We start from the raw sequence: 19,291 nt of genomic DNA on the forward strand, positions 1-19,291 counted from the left end.
AAGGGAGTGAAGGTCACCTGGCCAGCAGGACTCAAACCGACAGGCTCTTATCGGAGTCAGGAAACAGTCGACCCCCAAAGCTTCTGGAACAATCCACTTTGATTGGAATCAGCAGTGTATTTCCAAGTATGGGCGGAAGAGAGCATGTACTTCTAGAGATTTTAGCGTGAAGAAGGTAACAAAAAAAAAAAAAAAAAAAAGTGTCATATGCTATGGTGTGTCCTTATCTTTGACCATGAAATATGTGAAGGTTGGTTCTATCAACAACATAAAGTTAATGTAGCCACTGGCCAGTCATGCATTTTGTTGAAAGAAACCTGATAAACACAATGTGATGACTAGCATTTATCTTGTCCGGTTAATATGCTTATTATGATTCTTTTGGGTAACAGTGAGAGAAGTCTTTCCTAACTGCAATGAAACACAATTCCAATGAAACATAAACTCAAAATGTAATGAATTCAGATTCTCATAAAGTGTTATGTAGTAGTATAGTGGAGTGTGTGTTAATCTGAATAAATCAGTTCAAAGAGAACTAAGGGATTGGTACTGGGACTTATCCCCCCCACCTTCTACTTCAATGTGTTCCTCCAAACCACACAAGAACCACTCAGTAAAGAGCAATATTTCAAGTTCTGTCACGTTCACAGGAGCCCTGAAGTATGATACAAATCTTAAATGTCAACACCTTAGGAACAGTGAATTATTTTGGTGCCCACACATTTTGTGGTGCTTATGATAATCTGCTTTTTACCAGTAAATAGTTTTGAAACTCACTATACATATTTATACTTAGGGGAAAGGGTTCAGATTCATTTTTTTTATTCAAGGGAATCTTCTTAAAGCTGCAGTCCGGCTATTTTCCTCTTTGTCGCCATCTCTGTTTGAAACCCGCAAATGCAGTCTTACGCGGAATTGTTATCGTTACGTGCGTTGTGCATCGGCACCACTCCTCAGCGGATGAATCTAATGTTTGCTGTCGGTGCGGATACTGTACTTCAGAATCACAGATTCTACGTCTTGGAAGTATGACTAAAATAAGAAAAATCTAACGATCGCTTAGCTCAGATCATGCCAATCCATGCAAATTATTATTACTTTATTCTCAAATTGTTAAAGGTGCCGTAGAACGTCTTTTTAAAAGATGTAATATAAGTCTAAGGTGTCCCCTGAATTTGTCTGTGAAGTTTCAGCTCAAAATACCCCATAGATTTTTTTTTTTTATTAATTTTTTTAACTGCCTATTTTGGGGCATCATTAACTATGAGCCGATTTAAGCTGCGGCCCCTTTAAATGCTCACACTCCCCGCCCACGGAGCTCGCGCTTGCCTTTAACAGCATAAATAAAGTTCACACAGCTAATATAACCCTCAAAATTGATCTTTACAAATTGTTCGTCATGCAGCATGTCAAATAGCATAAGTATGGTGTTTATTTGGATGTTTACATTTGATTCTGAATGAGTTTGATGGTGCTCCGTGGCTAAAGCTAACATTACACACTGTTGGAGAGATTTATAAAGAATTAAGTTGTGTTTATGAATTATACAGATTGCAAGTGTTTAAAAAATGAAAATAACGACAGTCTTGTCTCCGTGAATACAGTAAGAAACGATGGTAACTTTAACCACATTTAACAGTACATTAAAAACATGCTAACGAAACATTTAGAAAGACAATTTACAAATATCACTAAAAATATCATGTAATCATGAATCATGTCAGTTATTATTGCTCCATCTGCCATTTTTCGCTGTTGTCCTTGCTTGCTTACCTAGTCTGATGATTCAGCTGTGCACAGAACCAGACGTCCTACCCTTGTGTAATGCCTTGAACATGAGCTGGCATATGCAAATATTGAGGGCGTACATATTAATGATCCCGACTGTTATGTAACAGTCGGTGTTATGTTGAGATTCTCCTGTTTGTCGGAGGTCTTTTAAACAAATGAGATTTATATAAGGAGGAAACAATGGAGTTTGAGACTCATTGTATGTCATTTCCATGTACTGAACTCTTGTTATTTAACTATGCCAAGATAAATTCAATTTTTAATTCTAGGGCACCTTTAATGTTAACAACACCAGCATTGCATGACTGTGTATATAGTGTGTATTAGTATTACCTGTAGATTTCTGTAGCCACTCCGCAGTTCAAGGTATTTATGACTACGGGTGAATCTCCATTTGTCACTGATGATTGTCATTTGGATCTTTCTGGATTACAATCCACCATCAAAATGATACATTTAATTATTTCAGCTGCTGTGAGAAAAGGCTACCAGCAGCATCCTCACATGATAAAGCCTGGACTTCTCCTTTCTGTTTACATACGTGACGTAATGACGCAAAGATGCTCGAATTTCCCGCAATTTTTTCTTTAAGTAACAAACAAGAAGAAGAATTTGGCTGGAAATATATGCGTGTGTGTGTATAAACCGTTCGGTTCTCCACCCATGGTTCAGCACCGCGGTTCATCCCAAATCTGACGACGCATCTATAATATGGTTTGCTGAAAACAACAACGTGTAAAACAGACAGACGGATTCGGCTAATGTATGTTTCAGTCGATGGATATGCATTCTGGTTTCCCAATATGTTACAACAGCGATGGTCAAAAGAACATGGACAAAACAGTCATTCTTTGTAAACAAATGTTCAATGACTTGCCGAATGCTTTATAACCAGTTACTTACGCCGTCATCACCCGGGTGTTGATAGCGCGCGCCGCGAGCGCAGGTGAAACCCTATCATCTCACGTCGCTATCTGTGTTTAAACTAAACTCATTCAAACCTTGCCAATTAAAACATTCATCCGTAAGATGCGAAAGAGAACTCGCTCGCGCTGTGAGGACATTTGTGTGTACTCACCCGAAGCGCGTACACAGGGAGTTGCATCACAGCGCGCAAATACTCTGGCGCAAATTCTCTTTCAAGTGTTGCACCTGAATGGACAAATTCTCACAACAATTGTCAACCTTCCCATCTTAGCGAGTATCCTAACAAACATAGTAGGTTATGTCTTAAGAGAAAAACGAGACCGACAACGCATGTGAATCAGTATCAGTGTACTGGATCTTTGAATTTTCTTAAAGGGACAGCAGTCTAATATTCCTGCTCTCTGGGTTTTAATGTTAATCAAACGACAAAGGACGAAGAAATCGCTCTTGACTGAATAGCTTTTAGAACTTTAATAATGTTTCATCTTTATTTAATTGTTCAAATAAGTTTATATGAAGTGTTATTTTATATTTTATTACTTTATTCAATTTCTGTACTGAAAGCTGATAGATACCTGAAAAACATGTAAAGCATTATTTTACATTAATCTTAGCTCTCATGTATTTATTTGTGCTGTTTCTTGTAGTTTGGTTATTTGTTTTTATTTTCTTTATCCTTATAATTGTCCTATTTTTTACTTAACATAGCACATACCGAACGGTACCGAAACCGTGACCCTAACACCGTGATACAAACCGAACTGTGAGAAATCTGAACCATTCCACCCCCTATATATATATATATATATATATATATATATATATATATATATATATATATATATATATATATATATTATATACACACACACAATCATAAGCCCTATTCGGACAGGTTTTACAAGGGTAGATGGAGTAATTTTACCACAGGACATCTGTAATATTAATGGCCAATTCACACGGGATAAGAAATCTCAGTAAAACTGCATCGCCGTCACCTCCCTGTCCTCACATGCATATTACGTTGCTTCCTGTTACCACGTGCGTAACCTATATACATAAAACAATTAGGTGTGGTTGAATGATTTATTATAAATTCTGATTGGATTCTGTTGGTAAAAGGAAATTACCTAAAGCTAAAAGAAGTGGTTTCGACCTCCTTTTTGATCTGAATGGTATGCAGAAAACATTTGAATTTGCCACAGACTTGTCCCACCACCTAGAATGCAACTGAATGCTTCTTCGAGTGCTTCCATACTTTAAAAAAAGGCAGAAAACTACCTTTAAACAGGATATGATAGAATATTTACATACATATTTACAGCTGGTCTATTCACACAGGATTAGCATTACCTAAAGTAATTTTTCTGGACCTTTTTCCAGAAGGTAATCTTTACTGAAATTGTCCGTAAGATGAGATGCCACATTTGGATGGGACTAAAATCACCGACAGGCTCTGGTAATAATTACTTTACCCCACATCTCCATGTAAATTTAACCCCGTCCAAATAGGGCTTTGGTTGAAATCGTTTCAGAATAAATATAAATATCAGCGTGCATGCAAATAAACCATGCTCGTTTTAATGCTGGCACACACTAAAGCTGGATGCAGAAGGTAAAGGATGAGGCAGGACTTGCCCTCATTCCTGGCCAGCATGGCTATAGATTATCGCTCTTTCAGCCTTTGACTGGGCCCTCAATATTGGACATAAGCACAGGAAGGGGATGGGGAGAGGGAGTATCCCAAATACCCAGAGGATGGTGCTTAGAGCAGAAATGCTCCACACACAGAAAATGCTAAACCTGCCACTGGCAAATAATGCAGTATGGATTTACACAGCACTGAAAACCTGAGATTCAAGCATGCCAGTTCTCTTCCAGCTGAAGAAAAAGAAAAACCCTTAGCATTTTGTGCTGACAAAGACATCAATTTGAGTTCTTGAAATCAATGAAGCTATACAACGTGCACAAAAGCGAGGTTTAAAAAAACTCTGGTGATGAAATGATTGATTTTTGTTACAATCAGCAATTTCTGATCAGACAACTGAGAAGAAATGCTAATTTGTCACATCTTTTCAGCAAATTAAAATTAATTTATGTAACGTAGGTGAAAGGATAAAGTGTGCCTTTTCCCGAGAGCTGAATTGATGTACGTGTCTATAATACTTCAGAAAATAGGTCCTGCATTTTAATTAAAACTCAATGAATCTTCTTCCTTCTACACAGAAAAAGACTATGTCTGCAAGCTCTAGTGAAAAATGATGTTTTTCATTTCGATAAAAGGCTAATCTCATTACACAGTGGCGTTATCATACCGTGTAACAATAGAGCTAATTGTAATTGTCATGCATTATTACACCGAATACTCATCTGGCCAAAGATTTAAACATACAGTTTGACAATCAGTCAATCAATCAACCAACACAATAAATAATCCAAGTTTATTACTGTACGTATCTACTATAACATATACTACTTATTAATAATGAAACTAAAAAGTATTCAAAATCAAACCAAGGCAAATGCATGATCTTATCTAATCCATCATTAAAACTAAGATGAGAAATCTACTTTGCGATGGTGCATGGGACTTTATTAGAGCAACTAATTCTCCAGCAAGAAGCTGCAGCATGCACATAGCATCATTAATACTGCATCACTAACTATTTGAGACTCTTCTGACCAGATGGTGTAAACTGCTTTGGCTTCATGTAGTTTGGCTCCAAGAAAAGTCATTGCAGCTCAGTATGAGCAAGATATTTTCCTCAAGATTAAAGGCACAATATGTAAGATTTTTTAGATTAAATATATACAAAAACCACTAGAACAATGTTATATATTTTGTTGACTTGTGTACTTAATTTATCCCAAATATTTCCAACAATGTTTAAAGGTGCCCTAGAACTTTTTTTAAAAGATGTAATATAAGTCTAAGATGTCCCCTGAATGTGTCTGTGAAGTTTCAGCTCAAAATACCCCATAGATTTTTTTAAATTCATTTTTTTAAATGCCTATTTTGGGGCATCATTACAAATGAGCCGATTCAGGGCTACTGGCCCTTTAATTCTCATGCTCCACGCCCACGGAGCTTGCGCTTGCCTTGAACAGTGCATAAACAAACTTTACACAGCTAATATAACCCTCAAATGGATCTTTACAAAGTGTCCGTCATGTATGCGGCATGCATGCGTCGGATTATGTGAGTATTGTATACTGTTATATTGTTTACATTTGATTCTGAATGAGTTTGAGGCTGTGCTCCGTGGCTAACGGCTAATGCTACACTGTTGGAGAGATTTATAAAGAATGAAGTTGTGTTTATGCATTATACAGACTGCAAGTGTTTAATAATGAAAATAGCGACGGCTCTTGTCTCCGTGAATACAGTAAGAAACAATGGTAACTTTAACCACATTTAACAGTACATTAGCAACATGCTAATGAAACATTTAGAAAGACAATTTACAAATATCACTAAAAATATCATGATATCATGGATCATGTCAGTTATTATTGCTCCATCTGCCATTTTTCGCTATTGTTCTTGCTTGCTTACCTAGTCTGATGATTCACCTGTGCAGATCCAGATGTTACTGGCTGCCCTTGTCTAATGCCTTTCATAATGTTGGGAACATGGGCTGGCATATGCAAATATTGGGGGCGTACACCCCGACTGTTACGTAACAGTTGGTGTTATGATGAGATTCGCCTGTTCTTCGGAAGTCTTTTAAACAAATGAGATTATATAAGAAGGAGGAAATAATGGAGTTTGAGACTCACTGTATGTCTTTTCCATGTACTGAACTCTTGTTATTCAACTATGCCAAGGTAAATTAAATTTTTCATTCGAGGGCACCTTTAAATCCAGAGAAATCATCTGTTTTAACCAGTGTAATGGTCACCTGTCAATGACATCATATCCGTCACCCAACTACAACTCCCTTGATTCCACTTTCATTCATGGCATCATCAAGCTACGCCATTTTTTTTTTTTTTTTTATAAGTGCTGCTAAATTACATATTTTGCCTTTAAATGCACAATTCACTTTTGCAAAAACAGTGCTAGTGTTATGACAGATATAACTCATTGGCTAAAGGTTCTGTGTCAGAAAGCATACAGTTAATACAGAAGATCCTCTTTTAAGCCCACTGACAGTTTGGGATTGATAGGTGCAGTGTATGCAGATTAAATGACATGAATGTTTCAGGCACCTTACTATGGACGCAGAAGACAACCTGCAAACATGTCACCTTCAAAGCAACTGTGTTGGTTTAGGCCATTAATGAATGATGTCTTTAAAATGCAGCTATTGCACAAGGGACTGATTCTACTAGAAAAGCAGCTCATAAAATGCACATATGAGAGAATAAACCCTGAGGTGTTTGAGATTGAAAAGAAAAGCAAAGATCCAAATATATGTAATGAAAATGGCTTTAATACCTTCTCTTGTCCCTGCGAAGTGAACATAGCTAGTTCTACAAAGCTCTTAATCCTGCCACTGAGAGCAGTAGGATTATTAACAGAGCAGATACAGCAAAAAAAAAAAAAAAAACTGAAAATCCACATACCTCTCTAAGGTGACCACACCATCTCAAAAAAACACCTTATTATACCTTTTGCTGGCAGCTTACATTCAATGGCCAAATTATACCCTGAAATCAAATAAAATCAGCACAAAAATATAGATTTAAAAGAAGAAATGTTTAACAATTATTATTTGATGGAGCCATGGTACAGAGGATCGTGTCTGTTTAGTCATGGTCGTGCAGGTGACATATGGCCTTTGAGCTATTTACTTAATGCCTAAAAATTATAGGCAAAAGTCCACATATGACATAAAAAAGGAAGCATTTAACAATCAATGCCAAAGACAGGTTGGCAAAATCTCTTATAAAGCAGGCTTTGGTTAAGGTAAGTAAAATAAAAAGTGGTTCACTGAACTATCTGTTTTTATAAAGCATATTTAGGTAAACTCTATGTGCAGCCATGTTTTAAGCAACACAGAGGCAATAAATGTAGCTTGAGGTCACTGAGAGGAAATTTATGCCTACCATCTTCCCCACAGATGGTGTGGTTCCATTACAGCAACAACTGTTAACATGAAATTGTTGCAGCTATTGTGTGGTAATGAGAACATTATTGATTATTGTCATTGCCTTCTTCCACTCAGACCACCAGACAATGTCAAAACTGATCCCTATCCCAGCTGCACCTAATCCCATGGTTGTTAGCAGTGCCTTCAGGCTACAGACAGAGCTGGACAAAATCCCACTCAATAAGGACAGAAACATGAGATCAACTTTATCTTCAACAGACCATGGTCACTCGCAATCAGCCATAAAAAAAATTCTTGTTACTAAAGGTCATTGTTGAAACATTTTCCTTTCTACAATGACCTTTAGTAACGAAAGAACAACATCTGGTGAACAAGCTGTTAATTTACATGAGGGTTACAATCAATGTCTTTTTTTTTTTTTTGGCTCTTATTGTTCACCATTCTAATTTTCATTCAAAGGGAACCATCTGAATGAACCATTAATTTGCATTAGTATAATTAGTACAGGAATAGTTAACACCAAAACAAAAAAATTAAATCTTCAACTACTCTCACTCATGTTTATTTTTTCTTCTGTGCAATTCAAAATGAAAAAATATGAAGAATGTTCAAGCTTCTTTTCTCCATACAATGAAAGTGAATGGGGATTAGGGGATTTCACGTTTAAAATAAATGAATACATTTATATTATATTATATAAATCACCATAAAAGAACAAAAAGAAAAAAAGTCAAAATCATTACTCACAGAAAAATGACTTCATTGCATGGAGAACAGCAGTTTGGACATTCTGCTATAAATAACACCTTTAACTGGCCTCGAAAAAGTTGAGTAAATAACAGAATTTCAGTTTATAGATGAATGAATCGTTTCAAAGCTAAAAAGAGAAACAGTGTGAGCAAACATATCAATTAAATAACTGCTTGAAATATCAAATTGCTCAATACCTGCTGTCATGAGAACAAGGTGTGAAACAGTAAAATTAAAAATGTCCTTGGATCATAAAAAGTGTTTTCTGTTGTATATGTAAATGACTAAGCTTTCAAATCAAACTACAAAGACTGACAATGCCGGTTAGGTCCCTGTGACATGATGACAGCAAAACAGCTGCTGGGTCTCATGGCTCGTTCCATAGTAAAGTGGAAAATTCTTTTTGATATGGTGAAATTAAAATGAAAATTAATTATGAATTAGTGTGACTTCACATAACAGCATTGCAGGTTTGTAATCAGCATTTCAACCGACCACACCGTCTGTAGCTTATCCTCTTATTGAACTGAAGTGAAGTTTTATGATTCCTGCAAAGCTGGATATCACAGCGGCCCACATCAGGACTTAATGTAGGCTGTTAATTCTGTTCATTCTCATGGGAGTCCATTTAAAACGCACAGGCTGAAGAATTACATGACATTATGCTTATTAACGTCATAATGCTTTAAGAGTGGACATAGAGTTGGCACAGAATACATTTATCATATTCAGAGCCTAAATACATGACCACAGGTATAAATTTCATCAGCTTTTTTGTAAAAATACAGCAGTCAGTGCTACAAGACGAAGAAAAGCCATCCACCCAGGAACAGGCATCGATCAGAAATCCCGTCCCACCCTCTTGTTAATAATGCCGAGTAGCTGTGAGGACATCAAATCCCATTTGGTCTTAAGCTACGTGCGTTGATTTTTATCCTCTCCCTGGAGCTCGGTAAGACCGTCATTTACCTCATCACCTTGACACGGTCCTGTGCGAGGTCCTTTCACGCAGAGATTTTTGCATATTGTCAAACAACCGCTGAACCGTGCGAGCCAAAGGTCTGAGCTGACTGACAGGATTCACTCACTCGTGATTAAAACGCATTAAAGAATAATGAGTCTGGCCTACACAATAACCAATCCTGAGAAACAAAACACACATTTACAGTCTTGGCAGTGCGTAAAGACAATAAACTAGAATAAAAGCTGACATTTTTGACATTCACTGCTCATAAAATAATCGCTAAATCTATCATTCAGACCACAGCAAGGGAAAGTTGTTATTTCCTTAATTAGCGTATTATCTCCAGAACGAGAGGAATTAGGACAATGTATTTGCAGTGAATCACTCAAGATTCTTTTTTCTAAAAAATGAGCGATAACTGAATGCTATTAACGCCGTTGTAATGGCGTACTGGCAGTGTTAGAACTGAATATATGAGAAAACCCAATATGAGTAGGACCAGTAATGAAAGGCACAAATTATGCCTGAAATATGCAGTTGCAAAAATGCCTTAAAGATGGCTAAGATTTTGATGAATGCCTCTGGAGGAAGGAGCGGGGTTCAAGGCTTAAGAGGACATCGCTCAGGCAGATGAATGCTTTTATTGTGCTCATAACCACTTGCAAGAAAGAGAAATTGAACTGTGCTGATTTAAGAGGAAATAAGCGAGCAAAATATTAAAGACACTCACGGACACACAAGTCTCCGCTCTCAAAGTAGCCGGGACAGCATTGTGAACGGCGACGGTACATTGTCCTCACCCCACGCCGATAAGCTGTCTTGTAGCTGGTTCTGAGATGGAAACAAACACAAACACACGAGAGAAAGCATGAACATCAATAACCTGGCAGGTGAACTCCACAAGGACATTATGACATGCATCTGGCTACCGTTAGCTTCTCTATTTGTGTTTAATAATCCTAGCCAAGCACTAAAGGCGGAAAGGGGAGAAATAAACATAATTAAAGTGAGTTAAGGAAAAGTTTCTGTGCTCGTTGAAGGACATTGCGCCTCTGAATGCTACATTGCAGCATGGTGACTCATTGGGCCCACAGCTTTTAGCCGGGACACTGACGATAAAGTCTTTAATGCAGCAATTAAAACCAATGTAATGGCGGATGACAGTCAAACGGCCATTTCCATCCCGACTCTGACCACTACAATCACGGCTGGTAACATTAACACTCGGTGATAAAGACACTGGCACAGCGGCACCTTGATTTTTATGTGTCTAGTGGGAGAGTGCTACTTGTTGCCATGGAGATGAATTGTGACAACTGTAGATCAAAGGTCAGGGTCGTGCTCACCTGTGTCTGGTGCATTTAAACCAGTTGAGGATGTCGGTGCACCTGGTGTAGTAGATCTGGTCAAAAGGATGAGCATAGGACTCTTGAACAGTCACTGCGTAACTAAGAGAGGGAAAGACCAAGGAGAAATTTCAATACGAAGAAAAATGCGATTTCAGTTTTTTTGCATTTTAATTAGGTTTTAATACATTTTTTATATAATTAAATAATTATGTCAACCTGTTGCCTCCTTGGAAGTTTGCGGAGGCGAGGCCCCCCAAAAGGCCCCGGCCCCCTTGTTAAGAACCACTGGTTTAAAGGACATCAGAGATAGTAGTTACATAAGAAAGTACACAAGTGCACACAATAAAATCACATTAAAGGGTTAGTTCACCCAAAAATGAAAATTATCCCATGATTTACTCACCCTCTCAAGCCATCCTAGATGTATATTACTATCTTCTATCAGACAAACACAATCGGAGATATATTTAAAAATACCCTTGCTCTTTCAAGCTTTATAATGGTAGTGAAGGGGGACCAGATTTTGAAGCCCAAAAAAATTAATCCATCCATTATAGAAAATAATCCATACGGCTCCAGGGGGTTAATAAAGACCTTTTGAAGCGAAGCAATGCTTTTTTTTTGTAAGAAAAATATCCATATTTAAAACTTTATAAATCCAAATAACTAGCTTCCGGCAGACGACTGTACGCATACCGCACAAGCAAATGAGTAACCCCCTGACGCGATGTATGATGCAGGATGTAGGAGTATCGTAAGCTTAGACGCCTCTCGTGGTTCAAATAAATAGGGCTGGGTGACACACTCAAGCTCCTTTTCTCTTATATCAAAGTCTTCTGACATTTCTCTTTAAATTTCTCATTTTAGACCTCTAATTCATGAACGGTGTTTTGTTTTGCTCTATCCTCTTCATTACGTGATGCGTCGGGTCAGGGGTTACTCTTCAGGGGTTACTCTACTCTCTCTTATTATAGTTAATACATTCTTAAATAGAGATATTTTTCACAATCACAACTATTATAAAGCTTGGAGGTGGAAGGATATTTTTAAATATATCTCAGATTGTGTTCGTCTGAAATAAGACAGTCATATACACCTAGGATGGCTTGAGGGTGAGTAAATCATGGGATAATTTTCATTTTTAGGTGAACTAATCCTTTAACATATATTAAGGTACAGGATCAATTAATAAAAGTAGATTTCACCCAAAAAACAATTTTATTGGGGTATATGGGAATTTTATATTTTATGAAATTTAGATGTAACACCTGGCCCAATATATGGGTTGATTCCTTGTACATATTTTTGCTGTTAAGTGCATTAATTGCATAATTGTTTCTTTATACACCTTCGCAGAAAAAACGCCTATAATTGGCTATAATTGTATGTACTGTAAATTTAGTCGTGGGTATTAGCAGTGCAATGTTTGGACCTTTTTTGTAATAAGGATATTTGCGTATTTGCATATACAGTAATAAACCTACCCAGAAACATGTTTACAGGAGTAAAATATGAACACTTTCCCTGGGGACTTTTACTTGAAATTGGCCAAATGTGATTACTGTATGTTGCAGAGAAACAAAGAATTTGCTGGTCTCAAGTTTGTAATCAACTGTAATATGAAGATACTGTAATCCAAGAAACAAAATTATAAAATACTCAAATGTAATATTCATACAAGTATCAGTCTATTTTGCTTAAGTTCAAAACAACTTGTTATCTTAATGCGACTAGCATACTATTTCCCTTCTAAAGCTACAGTAACTCTAGAAAAACAAGATGTCTTATCAAAATTTCCATGAAAAACATTACAAATGTATTGCCAACAAAATGACATTAAAGCTCTGAAATATTCTCTTTCAGGGAACCAATGCTGAAACTCATTCATCTCTGCAGCCCTCTGTCCTCCTCTCTGCAGAGGCAATCACTCCTGCTTATTTGTCATAACTGATAACACCCTTTACAAATAATCATTTTTCAGGCAATAGGTTCAATCAAAGCAGATTGTTCTGGTCAACTGAATGCTGTTCTGCCTGTTTTATTTTCGTAACATATCCTTTCTCTCTCCCGACTCAAACACACACACACGCACTACAAGGTTAATAATAAGAACATCAATATTGTTCTGTGTGTTTAGTGACTGAACCTAATACCTGTAGGCAAGTGTAACCAGATCAACACTCCCAAACACAATCCTTTACATCCCTTCAACTTGTGCCATTAAAAGTGAATACAGTCAATACAGGAACAAACAAATGTAGATCCTCTAAATCTCTGAGATAACAGAACAGAGCTGAAATACACATTGTGTGTGTTTTGCGACTGATCCATATAGCTTGTAACCACATCCTTTTTGTCATCCTATAAGAAGAAAAAGTTTATCCAGTCCTAAATTTTAATTATTCAAGTATGATGTACCATCAACACAACAAATGAAGCCATAATACTTCAATATGTAATAAGTATCCATTTTGAATCAAATTTTATCTCAGACAACATAAAATCACTGTTGGGGACTCACCTAACTAAGTCATCTTGATTACATTTTTCTGTAGCTCATCTGTTTTCAAAATGGTGTAATTTTTTCCTAGTAATAAGCTATTTTTTTTCCAGCAAGTAGCTTGACAAAACACAGCAAAATCACATTTTCACATTCTATTGGCACTGTATAGATGGACACTTATCAGGAAAAATACAGTACAGCTTTACAGCTGAGTGAACTAGGGGTGTAACGGTACATGTTATTGTCCCTAACCATATGATACAGACGTCACGGTTCGGTGCAATGCAATCAAACAAAGAATACAGTCAGTCACGGGCAATCCACCCTCCAATCCAGAAGGGGTGTGTGGTAATACAACACTGTTTGCTATCTGCCACAAAAGAAAAAAGAGCAGAAGTAGTTTAAGTAGAGCAAACTGTAACACTCCTAATGCACAAGTTTTATTTTTTATTATTCTATTCATTTTGTACTTTTATAACACAAGATGCTTTTCAGTTTTGAAGCTGATTGTGACCAAATACCTTTTGTGTTTTATCAGCCCTGCAAAAACATATGACCTATGCAAGAGTGCATTCTGTTTACTGCTTAGTGTTTGAGGAGGCTGTACTGCACCAACTAGGGGACTAAATGCCGCTATGTGGAACAAACTGTGATTTGCACTACTGTCTGTTCAAAATAAAATAAAAGAAACCTAGCATTTTAGATTTGTTCCTTTGTCCAGTAACACTTTAATTTAGGGTCCAATTCTCATTATGAACTAGTTGCTTATTAGCATGCATATTTCTAGGATATTGGCTGTTTATTTGTACTTATAAAGCAGATATTAAATTCCTTATTCTGCATGACCATATTCTACATCCCATAATCCTACCCAATTATACCTTACTAACTATTAATAAGCATTAATTAAGAGTTTATTGAGGAAAAAGTCATTGTTAATAGTTAATAGTGTTAATAGTGAGAATTGGACCCTAAAGTAAAGTGTGACCATTTTTCCTATTGTAACCGAAATCAACCCCTAAAACCGAGGTACATAACGAACCATGACTTCTTAGTACCGTTACACCCCTAGAGTGAACTGAGCCAGTGATCAAATGCACTCTTAAACAGTCCTCTCTTTCAGATGTAGCATTGTAAAGTCCAAGTACAGTGAATCAGTTTGTTTGGACTGTTCAAAATCATTGTTCAAAACAATTCAACTTCATTTTAGCCCCACCAAATATTAAACGAAATTCTCATTGCTATGTATTTGATTCATTTACGTAAATTCAGATGTATTCTAGTTTTATAAGTTGTATTTATTGTAAGTATATAATTTCAAGTTGAATGCAACGGAGATCATAGTTTATAGTATAGCTAGCTACTTTTTAAAATAGTAGGTAGCTTGTGAACATTATCACAACATTGTTTTTAAATGGTTTAAATTGTAATAATTATAATACTATTAATTAGTAGTAGTAGTAGTAGTATTACCTTTTCACATTTCCAGGGTTCTCATAAGTGGAAGTCATTATAGTTGAGTAAACCTCTATAGTGGTGAATGGAAACTACAACAAATATATTTTTTGCGTTCCCATTTGCTCCAATAGCAAAAGAAAACCATTACAATAGTATTTATATGACTTTCCAAATGAGGAAAATTATGATAGTCAGAAGAGAGAAAGATTTTTCTGCTGTCAAATTTGCAGTCACTCCCTCAAATGTTGTGTTAGAAACACCCAAAATGTAGTGTTAACTTTTTTCCTAGAATTTAATGCCAGGGTAATATAACACAAATGTTTAGTGTTATAAATGTCCATTACATTATTTTAATGAAAATACATTAAAATTTACAATGCTAATAACTGTGGAAACGCGTCAGCACAGTCTGTGAAAAGGGTCACTTATTAGATAATATTATTATTATTTATAAGTATCCACACACTGTGCAGTTTATGTGCATTAAATAAATAAATGTATTAATTAACTTTAATTTTAAAAACCACCACAACCCATTATAACTCAAACAAATCACACAGGCATAAATCAGTGCACTGTTAAATTTCAATCCTCTTTTGACCAAAACATCATTCTGGCATGTCGGAGAGGCATAACCACGCTGTGTGAATCCTGCAATGGAGAAAAGGAAGGTAAAACGGAGTTTAACACAGGAGAGTGCCCCTCTCTCACCTCTCCCAGTGACTGCAGACATTGGGGTCATCTGGGTTGAGGCTCCATGCGCAGATAATGAGGCCCAGAACAGCCAGCACAGGCAGGGCTAATGGGTAGGCCCGTACCGGCCCCATGACTCCTCCTGAGAGAATGAGAGTGAGAAAAAGAGAGAGAGAGAGAGAGTGAGAGAGAGAGAAAGACAAGGACACTTTTTGTCCTTTATCATTCTTATAAATTGGAGCCCTTGGATCATACTTGGAAGTACAGTGAAAAAAGATTACTTTTTTATAACAATTTTTAGAACAATATCAATAAATGTTACAGGAATTCAGTATGCGTGTGTCTTTATTTTCAGTTGACTGAAATGGGTCAACAGCCAATGACAACTACAAAGCATGATGGCAGATGGCTGATATAATGGTGTGATAGACACTAAAACAATTTAATTACAAAAATGAGATGTATACAAACACTGAAATGAAAATATTTAAAGGGTCATGAAAACCCAGAACACATTTTTTGAGCTGTGAACAGATATGTATAGACTGCACATCACTGAAAACACTAAGTATGGGCTGGTTGAACATGCTGACGTCAATAGTTTCTACATTTGTTCAAGAATCCAATCACTGCGCTGTAGTATGCATACGATTATAATTGCAGTATTATGCATGAGGAAGTATCACGTCTCTTGTCATTCAGAGACATATCATTGGTGCTCGTTTCCTCAGCGCTACAACACAAAAATGCGTTTTCCTGTGACGTGACCAGAGCAGAAGTTTGGGGTCATGTGGATTGTTTTGCTGTAATCTACCAGCACAAATGGAAAATATGTTCGCATAAGATCGCATTACAGCGGAGAATTAAAATGTCACAAAAGTGCGGCTCATTCACCTCTGCCTGCTCTGCGTTCGGACATGCGAGCCGTATGTTTCCCTCAGCACAGCAGCACATGAGTGTTGTTTATATTTTGCCTGCAATGCCGTCAGAACTGGAGTTTGAATACGAACACATCAAAAATACAATTTTTATGATATACACACGGAGCGCACATATGATCGGTTTCAGCATGGAGCTCCGAGTTTAACAACACTAGCCATGTTGATTATAGCTATACAGAATAAAGTATCCGTGTTTAAAGTTTTTATAGACATATTTAACACATTCTCCTGAACCAAACATGAACCAGCACGGTGTATGCACACATATTTCATCAAGTCTTCTTCAAATGAATTATATGTGCAAACTGGACACTGTTACAGTGGTGTATGTTAATGTGATGACATGATTATTCTGATAGACAAAATACTGATTTAGATAGAAAATTCTAAGAAAATGGACAAAAAAAAAAAACTAAATTCAAAGAAAAATCTGTGCTAAACTAAGTGTTGCTTATCATGATACTGCAGTGCTCATAAACGTATTAGCCCTTTTAAATATTCTTTCGCATTTCTCCCTTGTGCTTGGGAGTTTGTTGTCATTTTCTTGGTGCTCATATATTAATATTCATTATTCTGTATAATGAGTGTGTTCTATGTCTGTGCTTCATTGGTTGTTCTCTCCCATCTTCTCCCCCTCTACACTCCCACTTTTCCAGAGCTTTACACACCCATTTTAACAGACTTTTTCAGCTTTGAGGTGTGAACGACCAGGGTAAAACAGGGGGGGTTTCATGACCCTTTAACACAATATTTACTTAATAATCCCAAAATGTCCAAATATTGTGCGCTTCATTTGTCTGATTGATACATCTTTATGCACCTTATATTCACACATACTTGTGTGAGTGTGTATGTCCTGTAACACTTAGCTCAGGATATTAGTCCCATGACAGTGATGAAGGAATATTTAAGACCACACAGGGTGAACCGTTTGTTTAAACTGTCAAGATATTTCATTAGACACATGATGGGAGATGAGCATGTGTGTAATGAATTGACATGACAGAGACAGATTTAGAAGGGCACGTGAATGACACACTGCACAAGCATGGGTCGGCGAAGCGTGAAAGCACTGATTATGTTAAACTGCAGGAGGTATTGTAGAAGGACACAAGAACAACAGTTTGCTTGATTCTTGCAACTCTCCATTATGTACCTCATCAGGACGAACCACATTTACAACAACTAACATCCTGGTGAGGTTTAAATGTGCGTGTTTGTAGTATGCAAACAAATAAACACATACATTCTTTGATTTGACTGTATACTTGATCTGTTAACGCCATTTAATGATTTGCACGACATGTCTAATAACATTGGCTTCACTTACTTGTCAATTTAAGACCACTGAAAGGTGTTTGCAGGTCATTCACATGTGAGAGAAAAATCAATATCGATTTCACTTCCACTATATAACAGTCCATTTAAAGGCAGAGACTGAAGTCAAGTTCATTTCTGTAAAAAGGTGAATTAACATGGTCACATTTTATAGCTTTCATATCATTCCACACTAGGACTGCAGCTGTAAGACATCGACAGTACACCCCTGTTATGATGTTTTGCTCAGCTGTACAAACAGCTGTTCCCTAGTGAATCACTAAAATGTCAGCTTGAATGTTTGAAGTTAAAACGATGAACACTGGTTTAATTCAAATCCCTAGGTAGGTGGACATGTACATCTTTACAAGATTGTATTGACTTTGAAATGTACAATATCAGTGTACTGACAGCATTTTAAGCATGTACTACTTAAGGGATATAAAATCTTTATGAATCCAATCCACCAATGACTAGGCAGAACTGGAATTGCAAGAACCTTTACACTTAGACACAACCCTATAGAAATGTATAATAACAATTATATTAGAGTCTACGCCAGCGAATGATATTATTCTGTTTCTAAGTGCATGCTGCAGTAATGTCGTCTGCCGCTTTTAATAATTGAGCTCTTTAAAGCAGGATGGATTCTGATTGGCTGTCAATGTTTTTTATTGTAAATAAGCTGGAAAAAATCATTCTGAAAGTGATTACAAGAATATTGTTTCTCTGTGCCATTATTGTTGTGGTGTGGACTCTGCTGTTCTTTTATATTTAGAATGATTTTAGAACTATATATTTATTGTTATCATTATAGTTATTGTCTTTAGTTTGAACAGGCCTTAAGGCCTCTTTAGTAACAAATTTATTCATAAAATCTAAATGGAACCAAGAGTTGAGTTGTGCCTGTGTTAAATTCATTTACTGACCTGTGGGTGTTTCTGTGCTGTCACAATGGTTCTAAAAAAAGTATTTAGAAATCACACAGAACAAGATAAATTTATTTGTATATTTCTAAAGTTGTTAATATGTAAAATGTAGCTTTAGATGCTGTACAGTAATATTGTGCATTTCAGTCTTCAGAAACACACTTTACGTACGAATACTGATCAGTGAACGCACACTTCCATTACAAAGTTTTTCAGTAAGATTTTATTTTAAAGAAATGAATACTTTTAATCAGCAAGGATGCATTCAATTGTTCAAAAGCGACAGTAAATACATGTACAATGTTACAAAATATTTCTATTTTTAAAAAATTATGTTCCTTTGAACTTTCTAAATCACAATTTTCCACAAAAACAGTTTGTCTCATTTCCCGTTTTGTGTTCAAGGACTCTTATGTTGAAGTGCATTCTCTGTGCCTACTGTTCTGCTGTTTCACTACTTGTGTTTAGTTCCTGTTTGCTTTTGTTTTCTGCCTTGTTTGTCTTCATAGCTATTGATTACCCTCACCTGTTCCTCGTTAGCCCCTTGTTTTCCTGTGTCTATATATACCCCTGTGTTTCAGTAGTCTGTGGTCAATCACTGTTGTAAAGCTG

At 36.5% G+C, this 19,291-nt stretch overlaps 1 protein-coding gene across 2 annotated transcripts in view; it reads right to left on the reverse strand.

Moving 5' to 3' along the window:
* The window catches only part of megf11 (multiple EGF-like-domains 11), a 142,174-nt gene that overhangs the window by 95,046 nt on the left and 27,837 nt on the right, over positions 1-19,291 (reverse strand). Inside the window, exons 3-5 of one of the 2 annotated variants that reach the window (XM_067389286.1) lie at positions 15,511-15,634; positions 10,836-10,937; positions 10,220-10,320 (exon numbers count right to left, since the gene is read on the reverse strand). In XM_067389286.1, coding sequence (XP_067245387.1) covers positions 10,220-10,320; positions 10,836-10,937; positions 15,511-15,626 — 319 coding nt within the window. In that variant the 5' untranslated portion in view covers positions 15,627-15,634. Of the gene's footprint in view, positions 1-10,219; positions 10,321-10,835; positions 10,938-15,510; positions 15,670-19,291 lie in introns of those variants that run through there. The other variant, XM_067389287.1, reaches the window with a different exon arrangement.

The sequence above is a fragment of the Chanodichthys erythropterus genome, chromosome 7, assembly GCF_024489055.1.
Source record: "Chanodichthys erythropterus isolate Z2021 chromosome 7, ASM2448905v1, whole genome shotgun sequence".
Taxonomy (NCBI): Eukaryota; Metazoa; Chordata; class Actinopteri; order Cypriniformes; family Xenocyprididae; genus Chanodichthys; species Chanodichthys erythropterus.